A 27,837-nucleotide genomic window follows, 5' to 3' on the forward strand; every position below is an offset into this window, starting at 1 on the left:
TTCAATGGTAATCCCCAGGATGTTGATTGTTTGGAGATTATACAATTCAGGGCAAAGCAGCCTACTTGATCTGTATCCTGTCCACCACCTTAAAACTCCCTCCATCACAATCACACATTGGTGGCAGCGTGTACCTGCTACAAGTTGCACTGCAGCAACTCGCCAAGTTTCATCGGACAGCATCTTCAAAACCCACAACCTTTATCATCTAGAAGGACAAGAGCAACAGACAAATGGGAACAGCAGCATCTGCAAGTTCACCTTCAAGCCCAGACCATCCTGACTTAGAACTATATCGTTGCTCTTTCACTGTCACTGTGTCAAAAAGCTGGAAGTCCCTTCTTAATAGCACTGTGGAGGTACCTATACCACATGGACTGTCATGGTTCAAGGTGGTGTTTCACCACCACCTTCTCAAGGGCAATTAGATATGGGCAACAAATGCTGGCCTAGCCAGCGAAACTTACAGCCCATGAACAGATAAAAGATACCCACTCGAGGACTGTCTTCAAGTTAATCAACAGCCACTTCTTATATGCTCCCTGAAACAGCCAACCATAACATTTGATGACCAATTCTTCTCTCACCTGTTTCCTTGCACCTCCCTCTCTCTCTCTCTATATTCTCCCTTATGTTTCCCTATTTTATTAACCTATTGTTTCATACATTGCTATTTTGTTCCTCCAGACTAATTTAAGATGCTCAGGTGTTAAGTTGCCAATCAAGTTACAATCTTCACTAGATACAGAAGGGATACCAGAGGATTGGAGGTCTGCGAATATTGTACCAATATTTAAAAAGGGTGCGAGGGATAGGGCAGAAAATTACAGGCTAGACAGTCTGACTTCGGTGGTGGGCAAATTATTGGAATCAATTCTGAGAGACAGGATAAACTCACTTAGAAAGGCATAGGTTGATCAGGGATAATCAGCAGGGTTTTGTGAGGTAATGCATTTGGGGAGGGCAAACAAAGCTAGGGAATACTCAATAAATGGGAGGATATTGAGAGGGTAGAGGAAGTGAGAGACTTTGGAGTGTATGTCCATAGGGTCATGAAGATAGCAGGACAGGTGGATAAGGTTGTAAAGAAAGCATATGGAATGCTTTCCTTTATTAGATGGGGTATTTAATACAAAAGCAGGGATGTAATGCTGGAACTCTAAAATGCTGGTTGGGCCACAGCTGGAATTTTGTGTACAGTTCTGTTCACCACATTATAGGAAGGACATAATTGCTTTGGAGAGAGTACAGAGGAGATTTACAAGAATGTTACCAGGGCTTGAAAATTGCAGCTATGAAGAACGATTTGATAGGTTAGGGTTGTTTTCCTTAGAACAGAGGAGGCTGAGGGGTGTCCTAATTGAGGTGTACAAAATTATGAGGGGCCTAAATAGGGTAGACAGGAAAGACCTGTTTCCCCTAACTGAGGGGTCAATTACCAGGGGGCCTAGATTTAAGATGATTGGTAAAAGGATTAGAGGGGACATGAGGAAAAACTTTTTCACCCAGAGGGTGGTGGGTGTCTGGAATTTACTGCCTAAATTGTGGTTGAGGCTGAAACTCTCAACTCATTTAAAAGGTGCCTGGATACGCATCTGATGTGCTGTAACCTGCAAGGCTACAGACCAGGTACTGAAAAGTGGGATTAAAAATGAGCGGCTAGTTTCTTTTTTTTCTTTTTAGGACCAGTGCAGACATAAATGGCCTCTCTCTCTGCAACCTAGCTTTTTTATGGTTCTATGTTTTTAACCTTTGGTCAACTTTTGAGTGTTAGCACTCTTGGCTCTGAGCCACAGATTGTAGGTAAAATCCCTCTCCAGAGTTACAGCACAAAAATCAAAGCTGTCTCTCCAGTGCGTAGTATTGAAAGACTGTTGCACTGTCAGAGGTGATGGCCAGAATTTTCCTGTCGACGATTTGGTGGGGGGCGGCCCGCTCGCCGATGGGAAAATGACACGGGATGACGTCAGGAGGAACCCCCGACGTCATCCCGGTCCCTTTAAATTTTTAGGAAGGCGGGCGGACAGCGAAATCAGCTGTTCGCCCGCCGACCTGTCATTGACAGAGTAATTAAGATAATTAAAAACCTGCCAGCCCAACCTTAAGGCTAGCGGGCAGGCCAGGAGCCCCAGCGGGCTTCTGATAATACATGAAACCTCATCCACTTGCAGGATGTTAATATGCACATGTTAATAATTTTTAAATTTTTCTATTTTTAAAGTTTTCTGGACTGTCAGTAATCTCCCTGAGACAGCACTTTGTCTCAGGGAGAAGTGTGCTCTTTCGCGCCCATGCGCAAAAGAGCGCACTTTGACAGATGGGGATCCTTCCAGCCCCTGTACAGGAAGCGCATAGCGCTTGCTGTCAGGCAAACTGCTGGGCAGGCCTTAATTGGCCCGCCCACTCAAAATGGCGGCGGGCCCTGTTTCGGTGGCGGTGGTCGGCTGTCCGCCCGCCGCCGAGCCAGTGGGGTCCGCACGCCCATTAAGGGCAAAACTCTGTCCGATGTCTTTCAGACAGGATGTTAAGCTAAGGCCACATCTGTCCTTGCAGGTGGGTGTAAAACATCCCCTAGCACTATATTGAAAAAGAGTAGGTGATTTACCCTGGTGTCCAGGCCAACATGTATCCCTCAATCAACGTCACAAAGACAGACTTTCTGGTCATTCAAGCTAGTAAGTGTCTGTCACATTTCTTACATTACAGCAGCAACTGCACTTACAAAAAATGTACTTAATTGGCTGTAAAGCACTTTGAGACATCCTAAGTTTGTAAAAGATGCTGTGTAGCAAGGGCAGGATTTTGAGGTTGTCGGGTATGCACCTGCCCACAGCATGTAAAGTTCTGCCCCAAGTCATTTTTCATTGCCCAGGAGGTGGAACACACCACCCGTTTATTACAAAACTCTTACAGGTGTTACAATCTCAACTGATGTTATTACTGGACAGGTCAGATCTGTTAAGAACTAGAGATATTTTAAGTAAGCTATATTGGTATTTGTGGGTGTTAGGAATGAATTTTAGCTTTAATGTTTAAGTTTGATTTGTATTTCTGTATCTGCGTTAAGAAAAGATCAAGCTAAATGTTAGTTTCACTTTAAAAAGTGTCTGCATTTCTATTGAGAGTTTATGACTGTGAGAGAGTGTTAAGGAAATACAAGAGTAGAAAACTGGGCTGTTGCCTAGCAACAGGGGTTCAGAGAGGCAGGTCCCTCCCATAGACACACAGGAGAAATATGAGTTTTTGAGTTCATTTTTAAAAACAGCTGCCAGGCAGAAGCAGCCTAGAAGACTCAGATAGCCAGTTAAAAGCTAAAATTGGTTGAAAGTAGCTACCAGAGAGAGACTGGAGCAAAAAGGATAGCTAGCAAGTCCCAAGCTAAAGAAAAAAGTCCCCAAGAATCCAGGGAAGTGGAACAGGAGAAAGTTCCAAGCAGGTCTTCTAGTCAAAGGAAAGCCAGGAACCTGGAAAAAGTCCTGTTAAGTGAAGAGTGAGGGCAGAGAAAGGCTCCAAGCCTCAAGTTTAAAACTCCTACCTGCAGGAAGCAGAGTCAAAGTGATAAAGGATTGTGAGAAATCAGAGGGATCAAAGAGGCAACTGAAGGTCTGTAACTCTTTGCTATGGGCATGTGAAGTGGTGTACTGTTGGCAGCTGAGTCGGTGAGAGAGAGTGTGTGGGAGAAAGACTGAACGCATGTGGCGGCCCAGGGAAGAGGAATATTGGAAGGAGAGTCGAAACCCTTGAGGTGGACCCTTGAAGAAGGCATCTGAGAGAAAGTGTTGGTTTGGGAGAAGATTCCAACGTGAGTTCTTGGAGAGTGGAGATTCGAAACCCTTGTGTGAAAAATGGAGTTCAGTGAGACTGATTGGCTCACGGTGTGACAAGCTTCTGGGGGGAGTTGAGGAGAGACCCGTAGCATCTGGTTGAGGTGGCATCTGTCACTTGGGCCAGGATTTTACATTGGTCAGGCGGGAGCGGGCGTTCGAAGAGCCGACCACCGTCCGCAATCAGCTCAGCACCGTGATTTAATGCGGGTGGGCCAATTAAGGCCCGGCCTGTGTGGATTGCAAGTGGTAGCTGCACTACCTGTGTGGGTGGGGGGGGAGGAGGGAGAGCCGGGCCTAGAGCGCAGTTTGTGCATGTGCGCAAAAGAGCGCTTCAATCTCCCTGAGGCATGGAGCTGCCTCAGGGAGATTGAAGCGTTCTTTAAAAAATAAAGACATGAAAAATTTAATGAACTGTCCCCTCATGACTGTGTCACATGAGCTGGGACATGTTTTTAGTTTGAAAATAATGGTATTATTTAAGTAGTATTAGCTTAAGGAAACCTTACCCCACTTGTGGATGAGGTTTCCTAAAAGATGTAAAGGCCGCTTGGCCTTTTCGCTAAACTAAACAAACAAACAACATAAAATGCAATTAATTTCCTAGTTAATGGTCTTAATAGGCCTTTCAATCATTGGCGGGTGCGCAGCCGACTCTGGTGTGCGCCCGCCGAACGAAATTCTGTGTGAGTTCGTGATGACGTTGGGATGCATGCCTGACATCATCGTGTGTCATTTTACGTTCTGGCATGTCGGGTGCGCGCCCGCACGCCAAATGTAAAATTCTGCCCTTGGTTCCAGACTGTGGTACGCCTGACCACAGGTCACCTATTGGTTTACATGGCCTGTGTACTTACTGTGAACAGCAGAGTATAAGATAGATATTGTAACTTGTGTTATCCTTATAAATCTGTATTTATCTGTAAAGGTATAGTTGTGGGTGAAGGAGTATTGTAATAAAGTTCATCTTTTTTGTTTAATAAATGTTTTATTCTTTTGTTAAAAGTTCATTAAGCTGGCTTCTGTGACTCTGTTCAGTAGCCCCTCTCTATGTATCTAAACAAACAAATAAAAGTTAGGATCTATCAAGCTGGGTTCCACCCTGGGATCAGGTTTGTCCAGTGGTAACCTCAGCTGCGGATCATAACAGATCCCTGAGTGAAACATGGCTACATAGATCCTAACTATTTTGTTTTTAGAAACTGTGGAGGTAAGTTACTGAACAAATTCACTGGAGTCCGCTGATGAACTTTTAATACATTTTAATAAGAAAAATGAACTATATTACACCAGAGAAAAAGGTTGGAAAGATCTCAATACGAACACAAGAATATGATTGAAATATCCACTATTCCTTTATTCCAGCTATATCTTTACCGGCACATACAAATTCAGGGAGATAAACAATTTACAATAACCACCTTAAACTCTAATATTCAGGGCAAGTATAAGGTACATGTGAATTAACAGGCAAACTGGTCAGACGTGCCACACTGCAAAGTAAATGACAGATGCGATCAAAGCACATTCTACGGATTTTTCACAACCTACCCAGATGCTGGTCACACCATGAGCCAACTGGTCTCCCTGAAATTCTGTCTTTCTCACAAGGGTTTCAAATCTCCACGTTTGAAGAACTCACCCTGGAATTTTCTCCTAAAGTTGCTCCCACTCGGACGGCTCTAACAAGAATCCACCTTCAGGGTTTCAATCTCACCTTCTGAGACTCCTTTCGGGATCTTCGAGTGCACTCACACTTCACCTCCTAAACATACTTTCAGGTATTCAGCTGTACCAAGTAGAAGACCAGTGCTCCAAAAGAGTACCTTTACCCTTACGGCACGCAACACAAAGTCATCAACCTTCAGCTGCCCTCTTGGATCTTCTGGGCTTCTCTTAAACCCACTTTGCTTCAAGTTTGTTCCCCGCAGCTCTTTCTTTAACTTAGGGCCTTTTTCTCTGCTCCTGGCTTTTATGTTGAGTCAGTTGGATCTAACTCTGCTCCCTGTCTTTGTCCCTGCCTCAGACTTCCTTCTGGGACCTCTTTCTTCCCACTCCCTAGCTTGGGACCTTCATTTTGGTTTGGGGCCTTCTCCCTGTCCACCTCCCCATGTCCTGCTCCTTGGTTCGCCTTCTCTCGAATGTCACTCTAGTTCAGGTCCTTTTCACCTCTTTTCCTTCTGCGCATGTGCACAGGTCTGCTTCCCAGCCTAAAGACTGAAAATGGACGAACTGCATGTGTGTGGCCACTTCCTGGCCGTCGCATGTGCAGGAGACCTGAGTTCTTCACTTAGACAGTAAAAGACACCAACTGCGCATGTGCAGTCACTTCCTAGCGGCTCGTGTGCAGAAGTCCCGAGGCCCACAGGGACCTGGAGATTCCAGCCTCTGAATGCTGATCCAAAGCTAAGTTTTTTTGGGGTTTCTTAACACCTTTTCTCTTGGAAGAAAGAAAGCTTCACCACTGTGAAGGTTTTTTTTTCAATGGCTTTACACTTTCTTTATAAGAACTTAACATCATAAACTTCTAACAAATAGGTTATTACATACCATACAGATAAAATTTCCATTTTGGTTCACAACTATGCATGTCTTATTATGCAATTACAAAGGTTTTACCAAAACAAAGTCAATACATGTATTAAGTATGATTAACAGGATTTAAACATCAAAGAACATAGAGGTGGTGGTGTCGTGGTATTGTCACTGGACTGGTAATCCAAAGACCCAGGGTAATGCTCTGGGGACCTGGGTTTGAATCCCACTATAGCAAATGGCAGAATCTGAATTCAATAAAAAGTCTGAAATTAAAAGTCTAATGAAGACCAAAAAACCATTGTTGATTGTTATAAAAACCTACCTTGTTCACTAATGTCCTTACCTGGTCTGGCCAACACATGACTCCAGACCCACAGATTCTTAAAATGCCCCCTGAACAAAAGCAATTAGGGACTGGCAATAAATGCTGGCCTAGCCAGCGGTGCCCACATCCCATGAATTAATTTTTAAAACTTATCATAACTCAGAATCTGCCTTTTCTCCAACACTCTTTTTTTGAACTCTGAATAGAACACCAACAATTGTATGTTTTTTTGGCCATAATCTTTTCAAGGTCTACCAAAGGTAGTGAAGATACACTGAAGTTTTCTTTAGCAACATATTGACCAGCTTGTATTTCTATTTTGTACGAGGGTTTTCAACCTTGCTGGTGTGACTGCAAACCTATACTCTGGTGGTCTTCCCCTCTTCAAATATGATTAATTGTGCATTAAATATGATTGATATGCATCCATATTTATGTGATACAAATGACTTTTGCCTACGTTTCTCAACTTTAATGCAGAAGAACATGGGATTTTTCTGACTCTTCTCCTTTGTTAATGGACACACCTTCAATGGGCCGTTTACATTTACGACGGACACTGTGTAAGTCTGATTGGCAACCAAATTCAGAATGAACTTCTTCACTCATTTCTTCCATAATTTTCTCTTTTCATTGTTTTGACCAACACCAGATGAATAAACTTGCACCGAGGGACTTTTCTTCTCTCTAGTCCAAATCTTTTTCCAGTTTTTTTTCTCTCCGCAGATGCTGTTAGACCTGCTGAGCTTTTCCAGCATTTTCTGTTTTTGTTTCTTTTCCCAGTTTATCCAAGATGGATGCCAACATTTGCAAACATTTATATTCTTCCTGTTGATATTTCAAAAATGGAACTTTTATTTCTGCTTCTTTCACAATTTTATCCAAGTATTTGTTTGCTCTCTCATTTTCCAATTCTTTTCCAAGTTTGTTAACCTTTGGTGATTTCAGTTGTCTTTGTTTCAGAGTCACCTGTCTTATACAAGGCTAACAACTTCACATGGGCATTCAGTTCATTTTGGAATCTTTCTTCCATGGTCACTGACTGACCTTTAGACTTCTTCAATTTACTCATCAGGTTCTCAATCTGTTTCTTAAAATTTTCCCTATCTGCTTTTGAATTCTGGATCTGCTCTTCCATACCATACATCTCATTTTTTTGGTTCTCAAAATCATAGGTGAGAGTCAATGCCCTTGAAATCAAGGCAGCATTTGACTAAGTGTGGTATCAAGGAGCCCTAGAAAAACTGGAGCCAATGGGAATCAAGGGGAAAACTCTCTGCTGGTTGGAGTCATACCTAGCACAAAGGAAGATGGTTGTGCTTGTTGGAGGTCAATCATCTCAGTTCCAGGGCATCACTGCAGGAATTCCTCAGGGTAGTGCCCTAGGCCCAACCATCTTCAGCTGCTTCATCAATGACCCTCCTTCCATCATAAGGTCATAAGTGGGGATGTTCGCTAATGATACACAATGTTCAGAACCATTCACGATTCCTCAGATACTGAAGCAGTCCATGTCCAAATGCAGCAAGGCCTGGACAATATCCAGGCTTGGGCAGACAAGTGGTAAGTAGCATTCATGCCACATAAGTACGAGACAATGGCCATCTCCAACAAGAGAAAATCTAACCATCGCCCCTTGAAGTTTAATGGCATTACCATCACTGAACCCACCACTATTAACATCCTGGGGGTATCATTGAAACTGAACAGGACTAGCCATGTAAATACTTTGGCTACAAGAGCAGGTCAGAGGCTCCTGACTCCTCAAAGCTTGCCCACCATCTACAAGGCACAAGTCTGGAGCGTGACGGAATACTCTCCACTTGCCTGGATGAGTGCAGCTCCAACAACTGTCAAGAAGCTTGACACCATCCTGGACAAAGCGGCCCACTTGATTGGCACCCTATCCCCAAACATTCACTCCCTCCACCACCAACGAACAGTGCCAGCAATGCGTACCATCTACAAGATGGTACTGCAGAAATTCGCCAAGGCTCCCTTTTTTTTATTCATTCACAGGATGTGGGCTTCACCGGCTGGGCCAGCATTTATTTCATAGAAACATAGAAACTAGGAGCAGGAGTAGGTCATTCGGCCCTGTGAGCCTGCTCCGCCATTCATTATGATCATGGCTGATCATCCAACTCAATAGCCTGCTCCCGCTTTCTCCCCATACCCTTTGATCCCTTTCACCCCAAGAGCTATATCTAATGCCTTCTTGAAAACATACAATGTTTTGGCCTCAACTACATTCTGTGGTGACGAATTCCACAGGCTCGCCACTCTTTGGGTGAAGAAATTTCTCCTCATCTCAGTCTTAAATAGTCTACCCCATATCCTCAGACTGTGACCCCTGGTTCTGGACTCCCCCACCATCGGGAACATCCTTCCTGCATCTACCCTGCCTAGTCCTGTTAGAATTTTATAGGTTTCAATGAGATCCCCCCTCATTCTTCTGAACTCCAGCGAATATAATCCTCACCGACTCAGTCTCTCCTCATATGTCAGTCCCTCCATCCCAGGAATCAGTCTGGTAAACCTTCGCTGCACTCCCTCTATAGCAAGAACATCCTTCCTCAGATAAGGAGACCAAAACTGCACACAATATTCCAGGTGTGGTCTCACCAAGGCCCTGTAGAATTGCAGCAAGTCATCCCTGTTCCTATACTCGAATCCTCTCGCTATGAAGGCCAACATACCATTTGCCTTCTTTACCGCCTGCATGCTTATCTTCAGCGACTGGTGTACAAGGACGCCCAGGTTTCGTTGCACATTCCCCTCTCTCAATTTATAGCCATTCAGATAATAATCTGCCTTCCTGTTTTTGCTACCAAAATGGATAACCTCACATTTATCCACATTATACTGCATCTGCCATGCATTTGCCCACTCACTCAGCTTGTCCAAATCACACTGGAGCATCTCTGCATCCTCCTCACAGCTCACCCTCCCATTGAGCTTTGTGTCATCTGCAAATTTGGAGATATTACATTTAATTCCCCCATCTAAATCATTAATATATATTGTGAATAACTGGGGTCCCAGCACCGATCCCTGTGGTACCCCACTAGTCACTGCCTGCCAAACAGAAAAAGACCCGTTTATTCCTACTCTTTGTTTCCAGTCTGCCAACCAGTTTTCTATCCATCTCAATACACTACCCGCAATCCCATGTGCTTTAATTTTACATGTCAATCTCTTAAGTGAGACTTTGTCAAAAGCCTTCTGAAGGTCCAAATAAACCACATCCACTGGCTCCCCCTCATCAACTCTACTAGTTACATCCTCGAAAAATTCCAGTAGATTTGTCAAGCATGATTTCCCTTTCATAAATCCACGCTGATTCTGTCCAATTCTGCCACTGTTTTCCATGTGCTCAGCTATTAAATCTTTTATAATGGACTCTAGAATTTTCGCCACTACTGACGTCAGGCTGACTGGTCTATAATTCCCTGTTTTCTATCTATCTACCTTTTTAAATAGTGGGGTTACATTAGCTACCCTCCAACCTGTAGGAACTGTTCCAGAGTCTATAGAATCTTGGAAGATGACCGCCAATGCATCCACTATTTCGAGAGCCACTTCCTTAAGTACTCTGGGATGTAGATTATCAGGCCCCGGGGATTTATTGGCCTTCAATCCCATCAATTTCCCCAACACCATTTCCCTACTAATACTGATTTTTTTCAGTTCCTCCCTCTCACTAAATCCTGTGTTCCCCAACATTTCTGGTATGTTATTCGTGTCCTCCTTTGTGAAGACAGAACCAAAGTATGTATTTAGTTGGTCAGCCATTTCTTTGTTCCCCATTATAAATTCCCCTGTTTCTGACTGTAAGGGACCTACATTTGTCTTCACCAATCTTTTTCTCTTCACACGCCTATAGAAACTTTTACAGTCAATTTTTATGTTCCCTGCAAGCTTACTCTCGTACGCTATTTTCCCCTTCTTAATCAATCCCTTGGTCCTCCTTTGCTGAATTCTAAACTGCTCCCAATTCCCAGGTCTGTTGTTTTTTCTGGCCAATTTGTATGCCTCTTTCTTGCATCTAATACTATCTCTAATTTCCCTTGGCCACCTTTCCGGTTTTACTTTTGTGCCAGACAGGAATAAACAATTGTTGCAGTTCACCCATGCGCTCTTTGAATGTTTGCCATTGCCTATCCACCGTCATTCCTTTAAGTAACGTTTCCCAATCCATCATAGCCAACTTGTGCCTCATACCATTGTAGTTTCCTTTATTAAGATTCAAGACCCAAGTCTCAGAATCAACTACGTCACTCTCCATCTTGATGAAGAATTCTATCATACTATGGTTGCTCATCCCCAAGGGGCTTCGCACAACTAGATTGCCAATTATTCCTTTCTCATTACACAATACCCAGTCGAGGATGGCCTGTTTCACATCCCTAGTTGCCCTTGAAGGTGGTGGCGAGCTGCCTTCTTGAACTGCTGCACTCCATGTGGTATAGGTACACCCATAGTGTGTTAGGAAGGGAGTTCTAGGATTTTGACCCAGCGATAGTGAAGGAACGGCAATATATTTCCAAGTCAGGTCGGTGAGTGACTTGGAGGGGAACTTCCAGGTGTTGGTGTTCCCATCTATATGCTGCCCTCGTCCTTCTAGGTGGTAGTAGTCGTGGGTTTGGAAGGTGCTATCGAAGGAGCCTGGGTGAATTCCTGCAGTGCAACTTGTAGATGGTACATACTACTGCTAATGTGCGTCGATGGTGGAGGGAGTGAATGTTTGGGGATGTGCTGCCAATTAAGCGGGCTGCTTTGCCCTGAGACGGTGTCAAGCTTCTTGAGTGTTGTGTGAGCTGCACTCATCCAGGCAAGGGAGTAGTATTCCATCACACTCCTGACTTCTGCCTTATAGATGATTGACAGGCTTTGGGGAGTCAGGAGGTGAGTTACTTGTCACAGGATTCCTAGCCTCTGACCTGTTCTTGTAGCCATAGTATTTATATGGCTAGTCCGGTTCAGTTTCTGGTCAATGGTAAACCCCAGCTTGTTGATAGTGGGGGATTCAGCAATGGTAATGCCATTGAACATCAAGGGGTGACGGTTGGATTCTCTTTTAGACAGCACCTTCCAAACCCTGGGCCGCTACCATCTAGAAGGACAAGGGCAGCAGACACATGGGAACACCATCACCTGGGAGTTCCCTCCAAGCCACTCACCATCCTGAATTGGAAATATATTGCTGTTCCTTCACTGTCACTGGGTCAAAATCCTGGAATTCCCTCCCTAACAGCACTGTGGGTGTGCCTACACCACATGGACTGCAGCGTTTCAAGAAGGCAGCTCACCACCACCTTCTCAAGGGCAATTAGGGACAGGCAATAAATGCTGGTCTAGCCAGCGACACCCACATCCTGTAAATGAATGATAAAAAAAATCGGAGTTCAAGAATCACATTGCTCTTTTCATGACAAAGTTCTTAGAGTTCATCAGTTTTGGTTTTTAATTCTGCATTAAACCAACTGTTCTGATTCACCAGCAATTAATTTTCCTGTTCAAGGCATTTTTCACAATACTTCATAGAGACCCCTGATGCTTGAAGTTCGTCAAGTTTTAACTGAAGGTCTATCTTTGTTGAATTTAATTTTACTGCTTTATCATTTAGACTTTTCAAATCCTCAGTCAAGTGTTCTACTTCCTGTGACTGATGCTCAATTGTTCTAATCAATTCTAATTTTTCATTAGCAAATTCATCTTTCAGGCGTGAAAGTTGGTCCTCCACACTGATCAGGTTTTCCTTCAATTGCTTGTTATTGCCATCAGCTTCTTATGTTTGGCTACAGTAATTTTTTGGAGTTTGGTAAGATTAACATTATCAAACACCTGCTGAAATACAGTCATCACCATGGCACTGTCTCTGCTAGCCAAATCATTACCCAGAATAAAATCTACCCCTTCAATAGATGGCCTGGGAATGATTCCCCCTGTAACAATTCCATCTACTAATCATTTTGTAAATTGACATGAATATATCTTATTTTCTTCCTTCATCAAACTACCTGGAACACAAATTGCATCATCAGCCACTATTAATGACTGATCTTCCTCTGTATATCTAAAAAGTTTTAATTTGTTTACTTATTTTGTTGGATGAGTAAGGAAACCCTTCTCTCTTTGAGATCATGCATCCAGAACCTCCAGTAGCCTGACTCCCTTTAGCAAAAGTCGAGGAAGAATTCTCCTGACTATCCTGGGCCATATCCCCTTTCCAGTAGGCTCTGGGGGAACACGTTTTACGTGTACCACTGCCACAGTTTTAAAACCCACTTCCTTTTCTGGTCAGCCTTTCCTGAGGATTCCTTAAGCATTCCTGCTACTACCACCAGTTTACTGTTCAGTTTCCAACAATGTGCTTTGAGATGCCCTGTCTTATGACAATAAAAGCATACCAGTTTATTTTCACCCCTTTTATTCTCCACGCCATAATTTTTCTAGACTGGAACATCTTCTGCCTTCTCCATAATGCTAGACTCTTTTCTGTTCCTCTAATTTCCCCATTGATTCCCATAAGACAGTTTCCCCACATGTAACTGACTACGTGAGATACCATAGGTATAAGCTAAAACTGCTGCTTCTCGGATCTTCGATACCTGGCAATCATCTAAATAGGTCTTAATGGTTACATCAATGTTATTTATGAATTCTTCCACAATCATAATTTCCCTCACGTTCTCAATTTTTTTTTCTAATTTCAGTGATCAAAACCACTGATCCCACAGTAGATCTTTTTCCCTTGCAAATTCTATAAATGTCTGATTAGGCCTTTTCATTATGGTCCTCAACTTTAATTGTTATGCCTCAGGAACAAGCTCATAAGCATTTTAACTGCTTCATAGTCTGCAGGCTGCTCTTCTGACAGACTAATGTACACATTCATAGCTGTACCTGTCAGGACACTTTGTAATTAAGATCCATGCATCTTTTGGCCACTTAAACTTCACAGCTATCTTTTCAAATGAGATGAGATATCTTTCAACTCCTTCCTCTGTAAACTTAGGAACTAAATAAATATTTTTAGACAAATCAAAATCCTTAGTGGAATCAAACTCATCCTCTGAACCACTATCTTTCCTTTTTTTCTTGAACTAAGCTTTTCTTTAGCCAGTTCATGCTGTCTGAGTTCTTTCTTTCTTTGAAGCTCTCTACCTCTTTCCTTATCTCTTTCATCCTTCGCTAACTTCTCTCTCTGGAGTTCAAAATCAAGCTTTCTCATTCCCATTTCTTTTTCTTCTGTTAATTCAAGGTTTTTCCATCTTCTTTTCTATCTGAAGCTGCCTCATTTGCAACTGAACTTTGGCTAACTCTACCTGTGATACACCAATTTCACGTTTCTCTCCTTTTAATTATAAATGCTGAGTAATTATTTTAATCATATCATCCTTACGAAATCCTGCTTTTATTTCTATCCTCAATTTATCAGCTAACTCTCTTAGTGTAGCCTTATTCAAGGATTTCAAATAATCCACCGTTACATTTTTTACTCTCAGAACAGTCTTAGCAACAGTCAAGCCATTTTTGAGGTCCAACCATTGTAATATACTTCACAGCAAACTCTGTCCCTACGCCCAATACCTCCAAGTACTCGTTTCATTAAGGGTTCACAGATCACATTTAAATGCAAGCGTTTTTGATCCTGGGCAAGCTCCCTACTATGTCATGAGCCCAGCTTATTTATTACTGGACAAGTCAGATCCCAGAGTGAAACATGACTTGATAAATCCTAACTTTTTTTTTAGAAACTGTGGATGTAAGTTACTGAACAAGTTCACTGGAGTCTGCTGATGAACTTTTAACACAAAGAATAAAACATTTACTAAACAAGAAAAATGAATGAGACTACACCAGAGAAAAAGGTTGGAAAGATCTCAATATGAACATAAGAATATGATTCAAATATTCACTCTTCCTTCACTCCAGCTATATTTTTACAGACACATACAAATTCAGAGAGATTAACAATTTACAGTAACTATCTTCTACTTTAATATTCATGGAAAGTATGTGGTACATGTGAATTAACAGGAGAACTGTGGTCAGACATACCACACTCCAAAGTAAATGACAAATGCAACCAAAGAAGATTCTATGGATTTCTCAACCTACCCAGGCGCTTGTCACACCGTGAGTGAACTGGTTTCACTGAAACTCTGGGCGGAATCATCCCAGATTTGTACAAAGTGTGATAGCAGATGGGAAAAAGAATGTTTTATCCGCTGGCCACAATGGCAGCTTTTCACGCCGTATCGACCCAATCCCGTCTCATTAACCATGCATTCCTAGGAAACATGCCGTTTCACTGGTGGGTGGCCTCTAATTCGCCCGCCACACTGTCACCTCACTGCTTCCTCATGCCTGGTGCCATATTCAAAGTGCAACTGCCTCTCAGTGCTTCAAGCCCAAGACTGCTGCACAGAAGACATGACCCTGAAAAGGCAGGTAGACTGCAGCTTCCTGATTCAGTGACACATCCCTGGAATGCCTTAGGATGACTTGGAGGCCCGCTGTTATGTCCTCTACCCCCGCTCTGGGCAAAGGCCAGCAAGCAAGATGACAAATCCAGCATGGGAGGTGGTGGCAGCAGTAGTCAGCGCCAATGCCCTGCAAAAGAGGACATCCATGCAGTGCCAAAAGAGAATGAGAGAATGAGAGTTCCGCCAGGATAAGTCACTCTTCTCAACACTCTCAACTCACACGCTCACAAACCCATCACACATCCATAGGGATCTCACACCTCAAGCGACAACATCACTGCCTCTCATACACCCTCACATCTCCATCAGGCTCATATCCTCTCAAGCTTGCATCCTCACCTGGCATGCAGGTGCGGCCAGTAATTAAGAAGGCAAATGGAATTTTGGCCTGAATTGCTAGGGGGGTTGGAGTTTAAAAATAGGGAAGTCTTGTTACAACTGTACAGGGTGTTGGTGAGGCTGCACCTGGAGTACTGTCTTGGTCCCCGTATTTAAGAAAGGATATATTGGCATTGGATGCAGTTCAAAAGAGATTCACTAAGCTGATTCCTGGGATGAAGGGGTTGACTTATCCAGACTGGCTAAACAGTTAGACCTTTATTCATTAAAGTTTAGGAGAATGAGGGGTGATCTTATTGAAATGTACAAGATTCTGAAGGGGCTTGAAAGGGTAGATGTTAAGAAGATGTTTCCACCAGTGGGGGAATCTCAAACTAGAGGACATTGTTACAGAATAAGGCTACCCTCATTTAAAACTGAGATGCAAAGGAATTTCTTCTCTCAGAGGGTAGTAAATGTCTGGAATTCTCTACCCCAGAGAGTTGTGGAGGCTAGATCACTGAAAGTATTTAAAGAGGTGGCAGATAGATTTTTGAAATACTGGGGAGTTGAAGGCTATGAAGAGCTGGCATTAAAGAGGGGTTGAGGCCTGGGGAAAATCAGCCATGATCTTATTGAATGGTGGGGCAGGCTTGAAGGGCTGAATGGCCTACTCCCGCTCCTATTTCTTATGTTCTCATACCGTCCATGGTTCCACTCATCACACAAACAGTGTGCCATGCATCCTGCTCACACTCTCTCCATTTGTTTTCATGCAGGGGAAGCTGGCTCACAACAGCAGTGAGAGGTCCCAGGCCGGGCGGTGGAGTGGCCCAAATAAGGCCACTCGCTGACTTTGAGGAGTGTGCCATTGTACTGACTGGTGAGGACGTGGACTGTGCCTGTGGCGACGGTGAGGTCGGCGGCAAACACCCACATGAGGATCCTGCACCACATCATCACTCTTCTTTCAACGAGGGAGCTCTGCCAAGCCACCGACACCCTCAACCAGCCAGTCCCTCAGGTCCATCTAGGTCCTCACTTCCAGTCAAGAGGACACATCCTCCATTGAAGAGCTGGGAATAAGCAGCCTGGAAGGTCCGTCACAGAGCTTACCCACACCCTCCACCGGTGCAGGGAGGACACACACCTTGGTAGGACTTCAATGTAGAGGAGGCTCAGGTTCACAATCTGGTGGTCACCGCAAGGTCGCCTCTGGATTCGGCCTTCCAACCCATCGTGCAGAGTCAGCTGAAGGTGGGGGAATATTATGCAGAGCTGTTGGAAGCGCTCAACAGAGTGGCACACGGCTCAGAGGAGTGCGTCCGCCTGCTCTCTAATGAAGCGGTGCCCACATGTGCGTGTTTGGAGGTCTCCATGGGAAGGATAGCAGATGCCATGGAGTCCCTAGTCCAGGAGAATGCAGAAATGCGCGTAGACCTGTACACCATCACAGTAATCATGGGTGACTTCCTGTCGTGGCAACGCAAAAGGGAAACAGGGCACCTCGGCATCCCTCCAGGGGCATTTCCCTTCAATGTGTCAGGCAGGGGCTCTTGGGTACCCGAAGGGAGGAAGAGCGGTAGCTGGACATCCCTGGGTCATCCAATCAGGAATCTCAGAAGCTGTTCTCTCCCTCCAAGTCCCCTTTGCCTGTGATCCCTTCACCTCAACCTCATCCTCCGACTACCCTCGCCATCGCTTCTTATGATACAGTTGCACCATCACCCTCCCATCCTACCAGCTCACTCTGCCCTCTCTCATTCTCACCATTCCCTCCTACCATGCCCACCATCATTTCACTTTCCAAGAGGAAATCATCAACTTCATAGATCCCTCCTCTGCACATTCATCAGGACATCCCCTCCTCATTACTCCTTCCTCCCCCTGGACTCCTTCCTCCCCCTGGACTCTTTCCCCCTTCTGGACTCCTGACTCCTGACTCCTTCCTCCCCCAGACACCTTCCCCACCCCCCCAACCCCCCGAACTCCTTCCTCCATCCGAAATCCTTCCCCACCTCTGAACTCCTTCCCTTACACATTCCTCCCCCTTACACTTACCTCTCTAGTTGCTGTATTCTCCCGTTACATCCTCCTCCCTCGTACTCCCTTGCCCCCCCACCAACCTCACCTCCCTGACACCTTTGTTCCTGCCCTCCCAACCTCACCCCCGTGACACCTTCATTTCCTACCTCCCAACCTCACCCCCCATGACACCGCCATTCCCAACCTCATCCCATCAACACCTTTGTTCCCCCCCTTCCAACCTCACACCCCCAGTACACCTTCCTCTACCTGTCAAACCTAGACCTTCCTGCCTCACCCACCTCCGGAAGACCTTCCTCTCTCAGTCAAACATATACCTTCCTCTCCACCTACTCAATGATCATCCACAGCAGACCATGGTCAAGACGCTGAAGTCCTGAAACAGACCCTCAACAGTGACCTTCCACTTTCCATGAGCTGCTTCATGGCGGAACCATGTCCATGAGAATCCACCCAGCATGTGATGCGCATTCCTCCAGAGTTCTGTTGCTGGCAGGCTCCAACATCTCCTGCTCCTTGGATGTCCGAGATATGAGCAAGGCCCTGATGGTAAGTCCCAAATTCTGCACTTCACACTTGTCAAGATGTGCTCTGCATAGCATATTTCTAGCTGACGTGGGCCCGTGGCACCGAGTCACCAGCCTTCAGATGCCCTCAGTTCTTCTGGGCTTCTCTTGAGCCCACTTTCCTTCAAGTCTGCTCCCCACAGCTCTTTCTTTAATTTGGAGCTTTTTTTCTCTGCCTCTGTCATTTATCTTGACTCAGTGGGATCCATCTCTGATACCTGTCTTTGTCCCTGCCTGGGGCTTTCTTCTGGGACCTCCTTCTGTCCCACCCCATAGTTTGGCACCTTATTCTTGGTTTGGAACCTTGTCCCTGTCCCCCTCCCTACGTCCTGCACCTGGGACACCTTCTGTCGAATGGCACTTCAGTTCAGATCACCGTAGTTTCACAGTATTACACTTCTTTGCCTTCTGTGCATGTGCGCAGGGCCAGTTCTTAGCTTAAAGACTGAAAGTGGACAAACTGTGCATGTGTGGTCACTTCGCCGGCACTTGCACAGAAGAACCGAGTTCCCGAGCTAAAGACGGTAAAAGACACCAACTGCACATGTGTGGCCATTTTCCGCGGAAGACCTGAGTTCCCAAGCTAAAGACAGTAAACGACACAAACTGCGCATGTGTGGCCACCTCCCAGCTGGAGCATCTGCAGAAGGCCCACGGCCGCTAGGAACTGGAGCTTCTAGCCTCTGCCTGTCAATCTAAACCTAAGGTAAGTTTTTGGGTTTGCTAACACATGAATGTTGCAAAATATACTGAAGTGCACCATTCACCACATAAGGGAGGGAAACAAAGACAGAAATGAAAGACAATCATTTCATCATTGGAACTGAATATCCAAGGGTATTCGATATTTAGGAAGGATAGGTAAAAAGGAAAAGGAGGTGGCATGGCCTTGTTAATTAAGGATGAGATCAGTGCAATAGTGAGAGAGGATATTGGCTCAGAAAACCTAGATGTAGAATCAGTCTGGGTGGAGCTAAGAAGCAACAAGGGGCCGAAAACATTAGTGGGAGTTGACTATAGTCCTCCAAACAGTAGTGGTAAGGTAGGGGACAGTGTTAAACAGGGAATTAGAGATGCATGTAACAAGGGTGCTACAGTAATCATGGGTGACTTTAAACTACATATAGACTGGGCAAGCCAAATTAGGAATAATACTAAAGCAGATGAATTCCTGGCGTGTGTATGAGATGGTTTTTTAGACCAGCACATCCAGGAACCAACTAGGGAACAGGCTATTTTAGATTTAGTTTTGTGCAATGAGAAGGGGTTAATTAATAATCTTGTTGTGCGGGGTCCTTTAAGGAACAGTGACCATAACATGATAGAATTCTTTATTAGGATGGAAAGTGAAGTAATCCAATCCGAAACTAGGATCTCAAGTCTAAACAAAGGAAACTATGAAGGTATGAGGCGTGAGTTGGCTAAGATAGATTGGGGAACTTCATTAAAGGCATGATGGTGGATAGGTAATGGCTAATATTTAAGGAACAAATGTATGCATTGCAACAGTTATATGTTCCTTACTGGCGCAAAAACACAACAGGAAAAGTGGTTCAACCATGGCTACAAAAGAAATTAAGGATAGTATTAGATTAGGAATCATATAAAGTTGCTAGAAAAGCTTGCAAGCCTGAGGATTGGGAGCAACTTAGAATTCAGCAAAGGAGGACCAAGAGATTGATTAAGAGGGGAAAAAGAGAGTACGAGAGTAAACTTGCAAGGAACATAAAAGAGGACTCAAAAAGCTCCTATAAGCATGTAAGAAGAAAAAGGTTAGTGAAGACAAATGTAGGTCCTTTGCAGTCCAAAACAGGAGAATTTATATCAGAGAACAAGGATGTGGCACCGCTGTTAAACAACTACTTTAATTCTATCTTCATGAAGGAAGACACAAATAATTCCCAGAAACACTAGGGAATTGAGGGTCGAGTGAGAAGGAGGAATTGAAGGAAATTAGCATTACTAAAAGTGCTGGAGAAATTAATGGGACTGAAAGCTGATAAATCCCCAGGGCCTGATAATCTACATCGTAGGGTACTAAAGGAGGTGGCAATGAAAATAGTGGATGCGTTGGTTGTCACCTTCCAAAATTCTGTAGGTTCTGGAACAGTCCTGGCAGATTGGAGAGTGGCAAATATAACCCCACTATTTAAAAAGGGAGGGAGGGAGAAAACAGAGAATTATAGACCAGTTAGCCTAACATTAGTAGTAGGGAAAATGCTATAAAGGATGTGATAACAGAATACTTAGAAAAGATCAGCCAAGTTAGACAAAGTTGACATGGATTTAGGACAGGTAAATCATGCTTGACAAACCTACTGGTGTTTTATGAGGATCTAATTAGCAGAATAGATAAGGGAGAACCAGTGGATGTGGTGTACTTGGATTTTCAGAAAGCTTTTGATAAAATCCCACATAAGAGGTTAGTATGCAAAATTAAAGTACACCGGATTGGGGGTAGTATATTGCCATGGATTGAGAATTGGTTACCAGACAGGAAACAGAGTAGGAATAAATGGGTCCTTTTCGGAGTGGCAGGCAGTGACTAGTGGGCTACCACAGGGATCAGTGCTTGGGCCCCAGCTATTCACAATATATATCAATGATTTGGATGAGGGAACCAAATGTATTATTTCCACGTTTGCTGATGACATGAAACTTGGTGGGAAAGTGGGCAATGAGGAGGGTGTTGAGGCTTCAAGGCGATTTAGACAGGTTGAGTGAGTAGGCAAATACATGGCAGATGCAGTATAACATGGATAAGTGTGAAGTTATCCACTTCCGTGGGAAAAAAAAGAATAGCAGAGTATTATTTAAATGGTGATAGATTGGGAAATGTTGACCTGGGTGTCCTTGTCGCCAATCACTGAAAGCAAGCATGCAGGTGCAGCAAGCAGTTAAGAAGGCAAATGGTATGCCGGCCTTCATTGCGAGAGGACTTGAGTACAGGAGCAAGGATGTCTTACTGCAGCCGTATGGGCCTTGGTGAGACTACACCTGGAGTATTGTGCGTAGTTTTGGTCTCCTTTCCTAAGAAAGGGTATACTTGCCATAGAGGGAGTGCAGCGAAGGTTCACCAAACTGATTCCTGGGATGGCAGGATTGTCGTATGAGGAGTGATTAGCCTAACCAGGCCTGTATTCACTGGAGTTCAGAAGAATGAGAGAGGATATCATTGAAATGTATGAAATTCTGACAGGGCTGGACAGACTGGGTGCAGGGATGATGTTTTCCCTGGCTGGAAGGGGTCTAGAACAAGGGGTCACAATCTCAGGATATGGGGTAGGCCATTTAGGACTGAAATGAGGAGAAATTTCTTCACTCAGAGGGTGGTGAACCTGTGGAATTCTCTACCACAGAAGGCTGTGGAGGCCAAGTCACTGAATATATTTAATAAGGAAATAGATAGATTTCTAGACTCCGAAGGCATCAAGGAGTGTGGGGAGAGAGCGGGAGTATGGCGTTGAGATAGAGGATCAGCCATGATCATATTGAATGGTGGCGCAGGCTCGAAGGGCCAAATGACCTACTCCTACTTCTATTTTTCTATGCTTCAATGGGCAGGATCTTCGGGTCGTCGAGCGGGCGCGGTGGTCGGGCCCGGGAGCAGCCGGGAAACGGGCCGCTGCGCGTAATCGGCCCCTGACTGTGATTTAATGCTGGCTGGCTAATTAATGGCCAGCCAGCGTGAAAGGCATGCTGAGAAGCTCAGCCCTGCCAAGGTGGAGGTGCGAGCACAAAAGTCTGCAAATGCGCGGGGGAGTGCACACTGAAAGCCTCCTGAAGGCAGGGAGCTGCCTCAAGGAGCCGAACAATTTTAAATTCAGAAAGAAAGATTTTTAAAACCTGAAAAGAATATCCCAACATTGGACTCACTCAAAGTAACATAAACAGAATAAAAATTCTGCCCAAAAATTAATGTTTACTTTTTATTTAATTGTGGAAACCTCATCCCACCGGTGGATGAGGTTTCCTAAAAAATCTAAAAACCGCCTGGCTGATCCATCCGCCCGCCAACTGTAAGGTTGGACGGACAGTGAAAAATATCTTTTAGTTAATGGATTAATGGCCTTAATTGGTCGGTGGACATGCTGCCGACTGAAATATTGCGCAAGTGCATGATGATGTCAGGATGCTTGCCTGCCATCATCGAGCGCTATTTTACACCTGATTGGGTCGGGCGCAGGGCCTTAATTTTTCAGTCGGTGTGCAGGGGCGGGCCCAACATGCCGGTGCATAAAATGACGTGTGACGACGTCAGGTGTGTGTCCTTTGTCTCGCTGTCTCGCGGTGTTTCCTTTGGCGGGCATGCGCCGAAGTCGGGTGCGCACTTGCCGATAATTGATAGGCCTATTAAGGCCATTAACGAATTAATTAAGGTAGTTGTTTACACTGCCCGTCCAACCTTAAGGTTGGCGAGCAGGCAAAAAGGCCAAACTATTTCTGAAATGTAAAAACATGTCCCATCTCATCTGACACAGTCACATGAGGGGGCACGTTTAATTAAATTTTCAAACCATTTAGTTATTTATTTCAAAAGCACTTCAATCTCCCTGGGGCAGCTCCATGTGCGAAAGAGCGCTGGCCCCGACTCTCCCTCCTCCCCACACCCGCACAGGTAGCGCTGAGTGCTAAGGCTCGCATCTTATACTGGGCGGGCCTTAATTGGCCTGTCCATGTAAAATGGCGGCACGGAGCTGATCGCAGGCAACGGTTGGCTTTGTGTCCGCCCCCACCCGCTCCCGCCGAGCCCTCTCGCTGACTGAAAAATTCAGGCCTATGTTTCTATAACATCTACCCCAATGCTCAAATTTGTACTTGGTCCCATATGCCACCCTCCTTCCTTCATCCTACATGTGTTATAAACAATCCTTGTTGCATCATGTCCTACTCCAATTCATTCTTTCCCATGGGACTGTAGTATTTAGTATTCACCTCCCTCAGTATTCCCTTCTTCCTACAATCTAGATCGCAGAATCACAGAATCACACAGTGCAGAAGAGGCCATTCGGCTTATCGGGTCTGCGCTGACACGTGAGAAACACCTGACCTACCTACCTAATCCCATTTACCAGCACTTGGCGCATAGCCTTGAATGTTATGATGTGCCAAGCGCTCATCCGGGTACTTTTTAAAGGTGTGAGGCAACCCGCCTCCAACACCCTCCCAGGCAGTGCATTCCAGACCATCACCATCCTCTGGGTAAAAAAGTTTTTCCTCACATCCCCCCTAAACCTCCTGCCTCTCACCTTCAACTTGTGTCCCCTCGTGACTGACCCTTCAACTAAGGGGAACAGCTGCTCACTATCCACCCTGACCATGCCCCTCATAATCTTGTACACCTCGATCAGGTCGCCCCTCAGTCTTCTCTGCTACAACGAAAACAACCCAAGTCTATCCAACCTCTCTTCATAACTTAAATGTTTCATCCCAAGCAACATCCTGCTGATGCTTTTAAATACAAGCTAACAGAAGTGTTCCTAACTTATCTCATGTCCTTTACTTGTTTTCATCACTGGCAGTGCTGTGTATTGGTCCTTCATATAGGCTTCTCAATAAAATAGAAGCATTTTTCAATCCCAAAGTGAATTGTCTTTGCATTGAGCCTTCTTTTATTGTCTCATTTCTGGCAGTGTTGTCTATAAATCAATGTCAAATCATTATGTTTCAGAATATCTGAAACAAATGAAAATAAATGCTAAAATGGCATCAATCAAGACAGACTGTAGAAAAGTGAAATGAATTGTAATAATATGATATCTAGCCGTGAACAGGTTGACCGGAAGGTTTTGTTCTTTTGTTAAGAGCCAGACACAGCACGGGCTGTAAATCCAAGAGACAATCAGGCTCTTCCTTTCTTGTTATAGCTACTTTACGTGTGTTTGATCAGTCATTACACATGAACTCAAAGTAAGATGAATAATGCTTTGCCCAAATACATTGGGAAAGGCTTGGGTAAAACATAAAGAAAACAGCACATTGCAAACATCAGCACATTTACTTACATGGATTGGGTCCAGAATCTTAACTGCAGCCTTGCTGTCATTTTTTTTGTTTAATACTTTGAAGACTTTGCCATAGGTCCCTTTACCAATGGTTTCAATAATCTCCCACGTATCTGAGGGATCGGGGAAACTGTCAAAGATGATCGTTTTTCCAGTTAACGGGAACATCCCTAAAAGTGATCCCCTGATAAACAATGGAAAAGAAACAATAAATAAAATACATTACGCACTTGCTAACATTCAGAGCCAACAAGTAAAATCTTGCTTTTACCCAAACACAACAATCTTAGATACAAATTCAAAATGAGCATTCTATCCACTTCCAGTCATATTGTGTAAAATATTTACAGAAGTGTTTGTTACAGGCCAGGCTTTCTCCAAACTGTTGTCTGCTCATGGCAAAAGGCCCATAAGCCATCAAAGACTCCTATGGTAAGATACCTGTGGCCTCATCTATGTCGAGAATGGGACAGCAAGAAATGGAATTACAAAGAAACCCTGGTTGTGGTATTTAGGCACCATAAATCACATAGGATGCCCATCATATTCTTCAATATCCTTTGAAAGGTAGATAGGAAAGAAAGGCTTGCATTTATATAGTGCTACTCACAACTTGCTGACATCTCAAAGCATTTTATACACAATGACATACTTCCGACGTGTACTTTTAAAGGTGGAAATTACCATTCCATCAGACAAATGAGGCAGAATTTTTCTCTTGGCAGGCAGACGTGCGCCCGACCTGCTCGAACGTAAAATGACGCGTATTGACGGTGGCCAAGCGTGCCAACATCAACGCGCACTCTCGTGATATTTCACTAGGTGGGTGCACAAGGGAGATGGAATCATGCCCGCCATTAATTAAGAGGCCAGTTAAGGCCCTTGACACACCAATTGCCTCCGCATTTACGTAGCCCGTGCGAATTTTCAGTCATCGCACGGGCAAAACGGGCAGGTGGGCAGGCCGCAATTTGCAAAAGCTCATACACGGGCGGGATAAGGAGAGTCAGCAGCATTGTTAATATGAGTTGTGAGGAGTTTTGGAGATTGTGTGGTGCTGTTTGATTTTGTGAACTGGACAACTTCATCTCACTTTAGAACTACATTCTGAGCATTTCCAGGCTTCATTTCAGGACTCATTGGTGTCTTCCTGGAATTTTCAGACCATGTGCACCCTTCCAGGTATCAGACAGCCTTCCATAACCCTGGTAATGGGGATTGTGGTCTCTGTTGGTGGCATCTCCTCTGAGGAGGAAGAGAAGGGCAGAAGGGAGAGGAGGCCAGGTGGCTGAATGCAGCTTCCAGGGGAGCCACCTGTGGGAGGAGAGGTGCAGGCACAGGGAGGCAGGGACAGCTGGCAGTCCAAGGCAATAGGGGCCACAGAAGATGGCACTATCCCGCTGCCAGCGTTTACAGGCAGCGATGCAGCTACCTCAATATGTCTGAGATGCAGTGCTGAAGGAGACAGTGACCTCCATTTGTCAGGGGATAGGGCCTGAGATCAGCTCTGACTGTGTGGGTGGACACCCAATGCCAGTGGCTCTGAAGATCACAGTGGCTCTCAACTTCTATGCCTCCGGCTCTTTCCAGGGCTTGGTGAGGGATCTGTGTGGAGTCTCCCAATCAGTTGTCCATAGTTGCATCAAACTGGTGACAGAAGCTCTGTTCAGGCATGCATTGACTTTCATTCATTACCATACATATGAGGCCAGCCAGGCTGAGCGAGCCAGAGGCTTTGCAGTGTTTGTGGGGTTCCCCCTCGTCCAGGGTGCCATCGACTGCACACATGTGGCCATCAAGGTGCCAGTGGGTGAGCTGGGTGCCTTTGTCAACAGGAAAGGATTCCACTCCATGAACGTGAAGATTGTGTGCGATCACAAAATGCAGATTCTGCAAGTCTGTGCAAGGTACCCTGGCAGCTCCCATGACGCTTACATCCTCAGACACTCCCAGGTGCCAAGGCTCTTCAGTACTCCAGCCCGACTGGATGGATGGCTGCTGGGTGGAAAGGGCTATCTCCTGAAAAGGTGGCTCATGACGCCTCTCCGCCACCCAAGAACACAGGCTGAGCAGCAGTACAACAGGAGCCATGCCTCCGCAAGGGCGGTGGTAGAGAGAACCATAGGTCTTCTCAAGATGTGTTTCCAATGCCTAGACTGTTCCGGGGGCACACTGCAATACCCCCCAGAGAGCGTGTCACTGATAGTGGTTGCATGCTACGCTCTGCACAATCTGGCCCTGGCAAGGGGGGACCGCGTGGAGGAAGAGGATGTTGACACAGCTGCGCAGGCCACAGATGATGCGTCCAGTAGTGAGTCCGAGGTCGAGCACGGTGAGGAGGACGCTGAGGGCATGGACACTGACCTCCAGGGAGGCAGGGACACCCGGGACACTTTGATCCAATGCTCCTTCAGCTAGCCTACCAAATAAGAACCCCCACCACATGCCAGGGCTGCAGGTTCCATGCTTGATCCCAGAGAAAACCATTTCCTTGGCCACCGATACACTCTGTGCCTGTGTAATAAAGTTTCAGGAGACACACGTCCATCATTACATAAAGGCTTACCCTGCACCTATAGAACAAATGAAGCATACAGAGGCCAAAGCACAAAATAAAATCTCATTTAATTGTGCATGTGAAACATAGCTGAAATGAACCTAAACCGGTGTCCTTACTCATACCATTAAAAAAATTAAAGCAAAATGGGGGAACAAAGTATCACCCGTGATAAGTCCGTCTTGTGCTTAAGGTGCTTTACGTTTACTTTTGTGGGTGCTACGTCCAGGCGCCCTCCATGCCGCTGGCGTCGGCTTTGGAGACAGCCTGCTCACTCTGTTGTCTTGTTGGCCTTGGCAGTCGTCCTCTGGCCTGTGGAGCCTGTGAAGATCCCACCTGGGAGGGTGCAGCCAGTGCAATGGCTGGCATCTCCCCAGTCGCTGCAGCCTCATCAGATGCCACAGTCACTGGCAGAGGGGCGGAAGAGATGCTGGCGTCATCCGGAGCACTTTGAGAGGAGCCCCGAGAGATGACAGGCAGCTCGTGCACCAACGTGAGGTCGCTTTGGGCTTCCCTGTTCACCATTGATGGACGGGCACCTAGCTGGGATACTGGGTGCCAATCCATCTCCCACACTGACACTAACAGCTGAGGTCATTGCCAGTGTGTGGGCTTGCAGCTCCGAGTGCATCTCCAGAGATCCATGATTGTGTCCTCCGACTGCCGGCACCCGGGGCACTCTCTGCTTCTGCCTGCACCTCAAGCGAGTGTGAAGTGCCCTCACCAATGTGCACTGAGATACTAGACGGAGATCTTATGCCCACCGAGGCACTGGTATCTGTGCTGATGCCTGCTTGACAGAGAGGGTGTAATGCAGGTGCGTGCCACGCACAGTGGTCCTCCGGGGTCAGGGGTGTGCCTTCAGGCTCCTCATTGCAAGCATCTGCTGGTGAGCCTAAAAGGGAGAAGGAGGACATGTCATTAGTTAAAGTCATGAAACTGTCACTGTGCATGCCTGGCACCCTGGTGAGACAACAGATATCTGCATCATGGTGCCCTTGTCTATCCATTATCAATGGGGGCTCCAGTTTCAAGGCTCACATCAATATAGAGACAACATTACAATGGTTGCAATAGCTGAAATTCTCACCTCAGTGGTAAGGGCACTGCACCCTTACCTTCGTCTGGCACCCCACCCTCACCGCAGTCAGTTGACCGAGGTG

General features: G+C 45.3%; 1 protein-coding gene across 1 annotated transcript in view; it reads right to left on the bottom strand.

Annotated features, from left to right (window-relative positions):
• Positions 1–24,285, bottom strand: part of myo3a (myosin IIIA) — a 599,990-nt gene extending 575,705 nt beyond the window's left edge. Inside the window, exon 1 of the mRNA XM_078535585.1 lies at positions 24,118–24,285. Within this exon, the coding sequence (XP_078391711.1) occupies positions 24,118–24,285 (168 nt within the window). The remainder of the gene's footprint in view (positions 1–24,117) is intronic.
• Positions 24,286–27,837: the final 3,552 nt, after the last annotated feature.

The sequence above is a fragment of the Cetorhinus maximus genome, chromosome 3 (assembly GCF_964194155.1).
Source record: "Cetorhinus maximus chromosome 3, sCetMax3.hap1.1, whole genome shotgun sequence".
Taxonomy (NCBI): domain Eukaryota; kingdom Metazoa; phylum Chordata; class Chondrichthyes; order Lamniformes; family Cetorhinidae; genus Cetorhinus; species Cetorhinus maximus.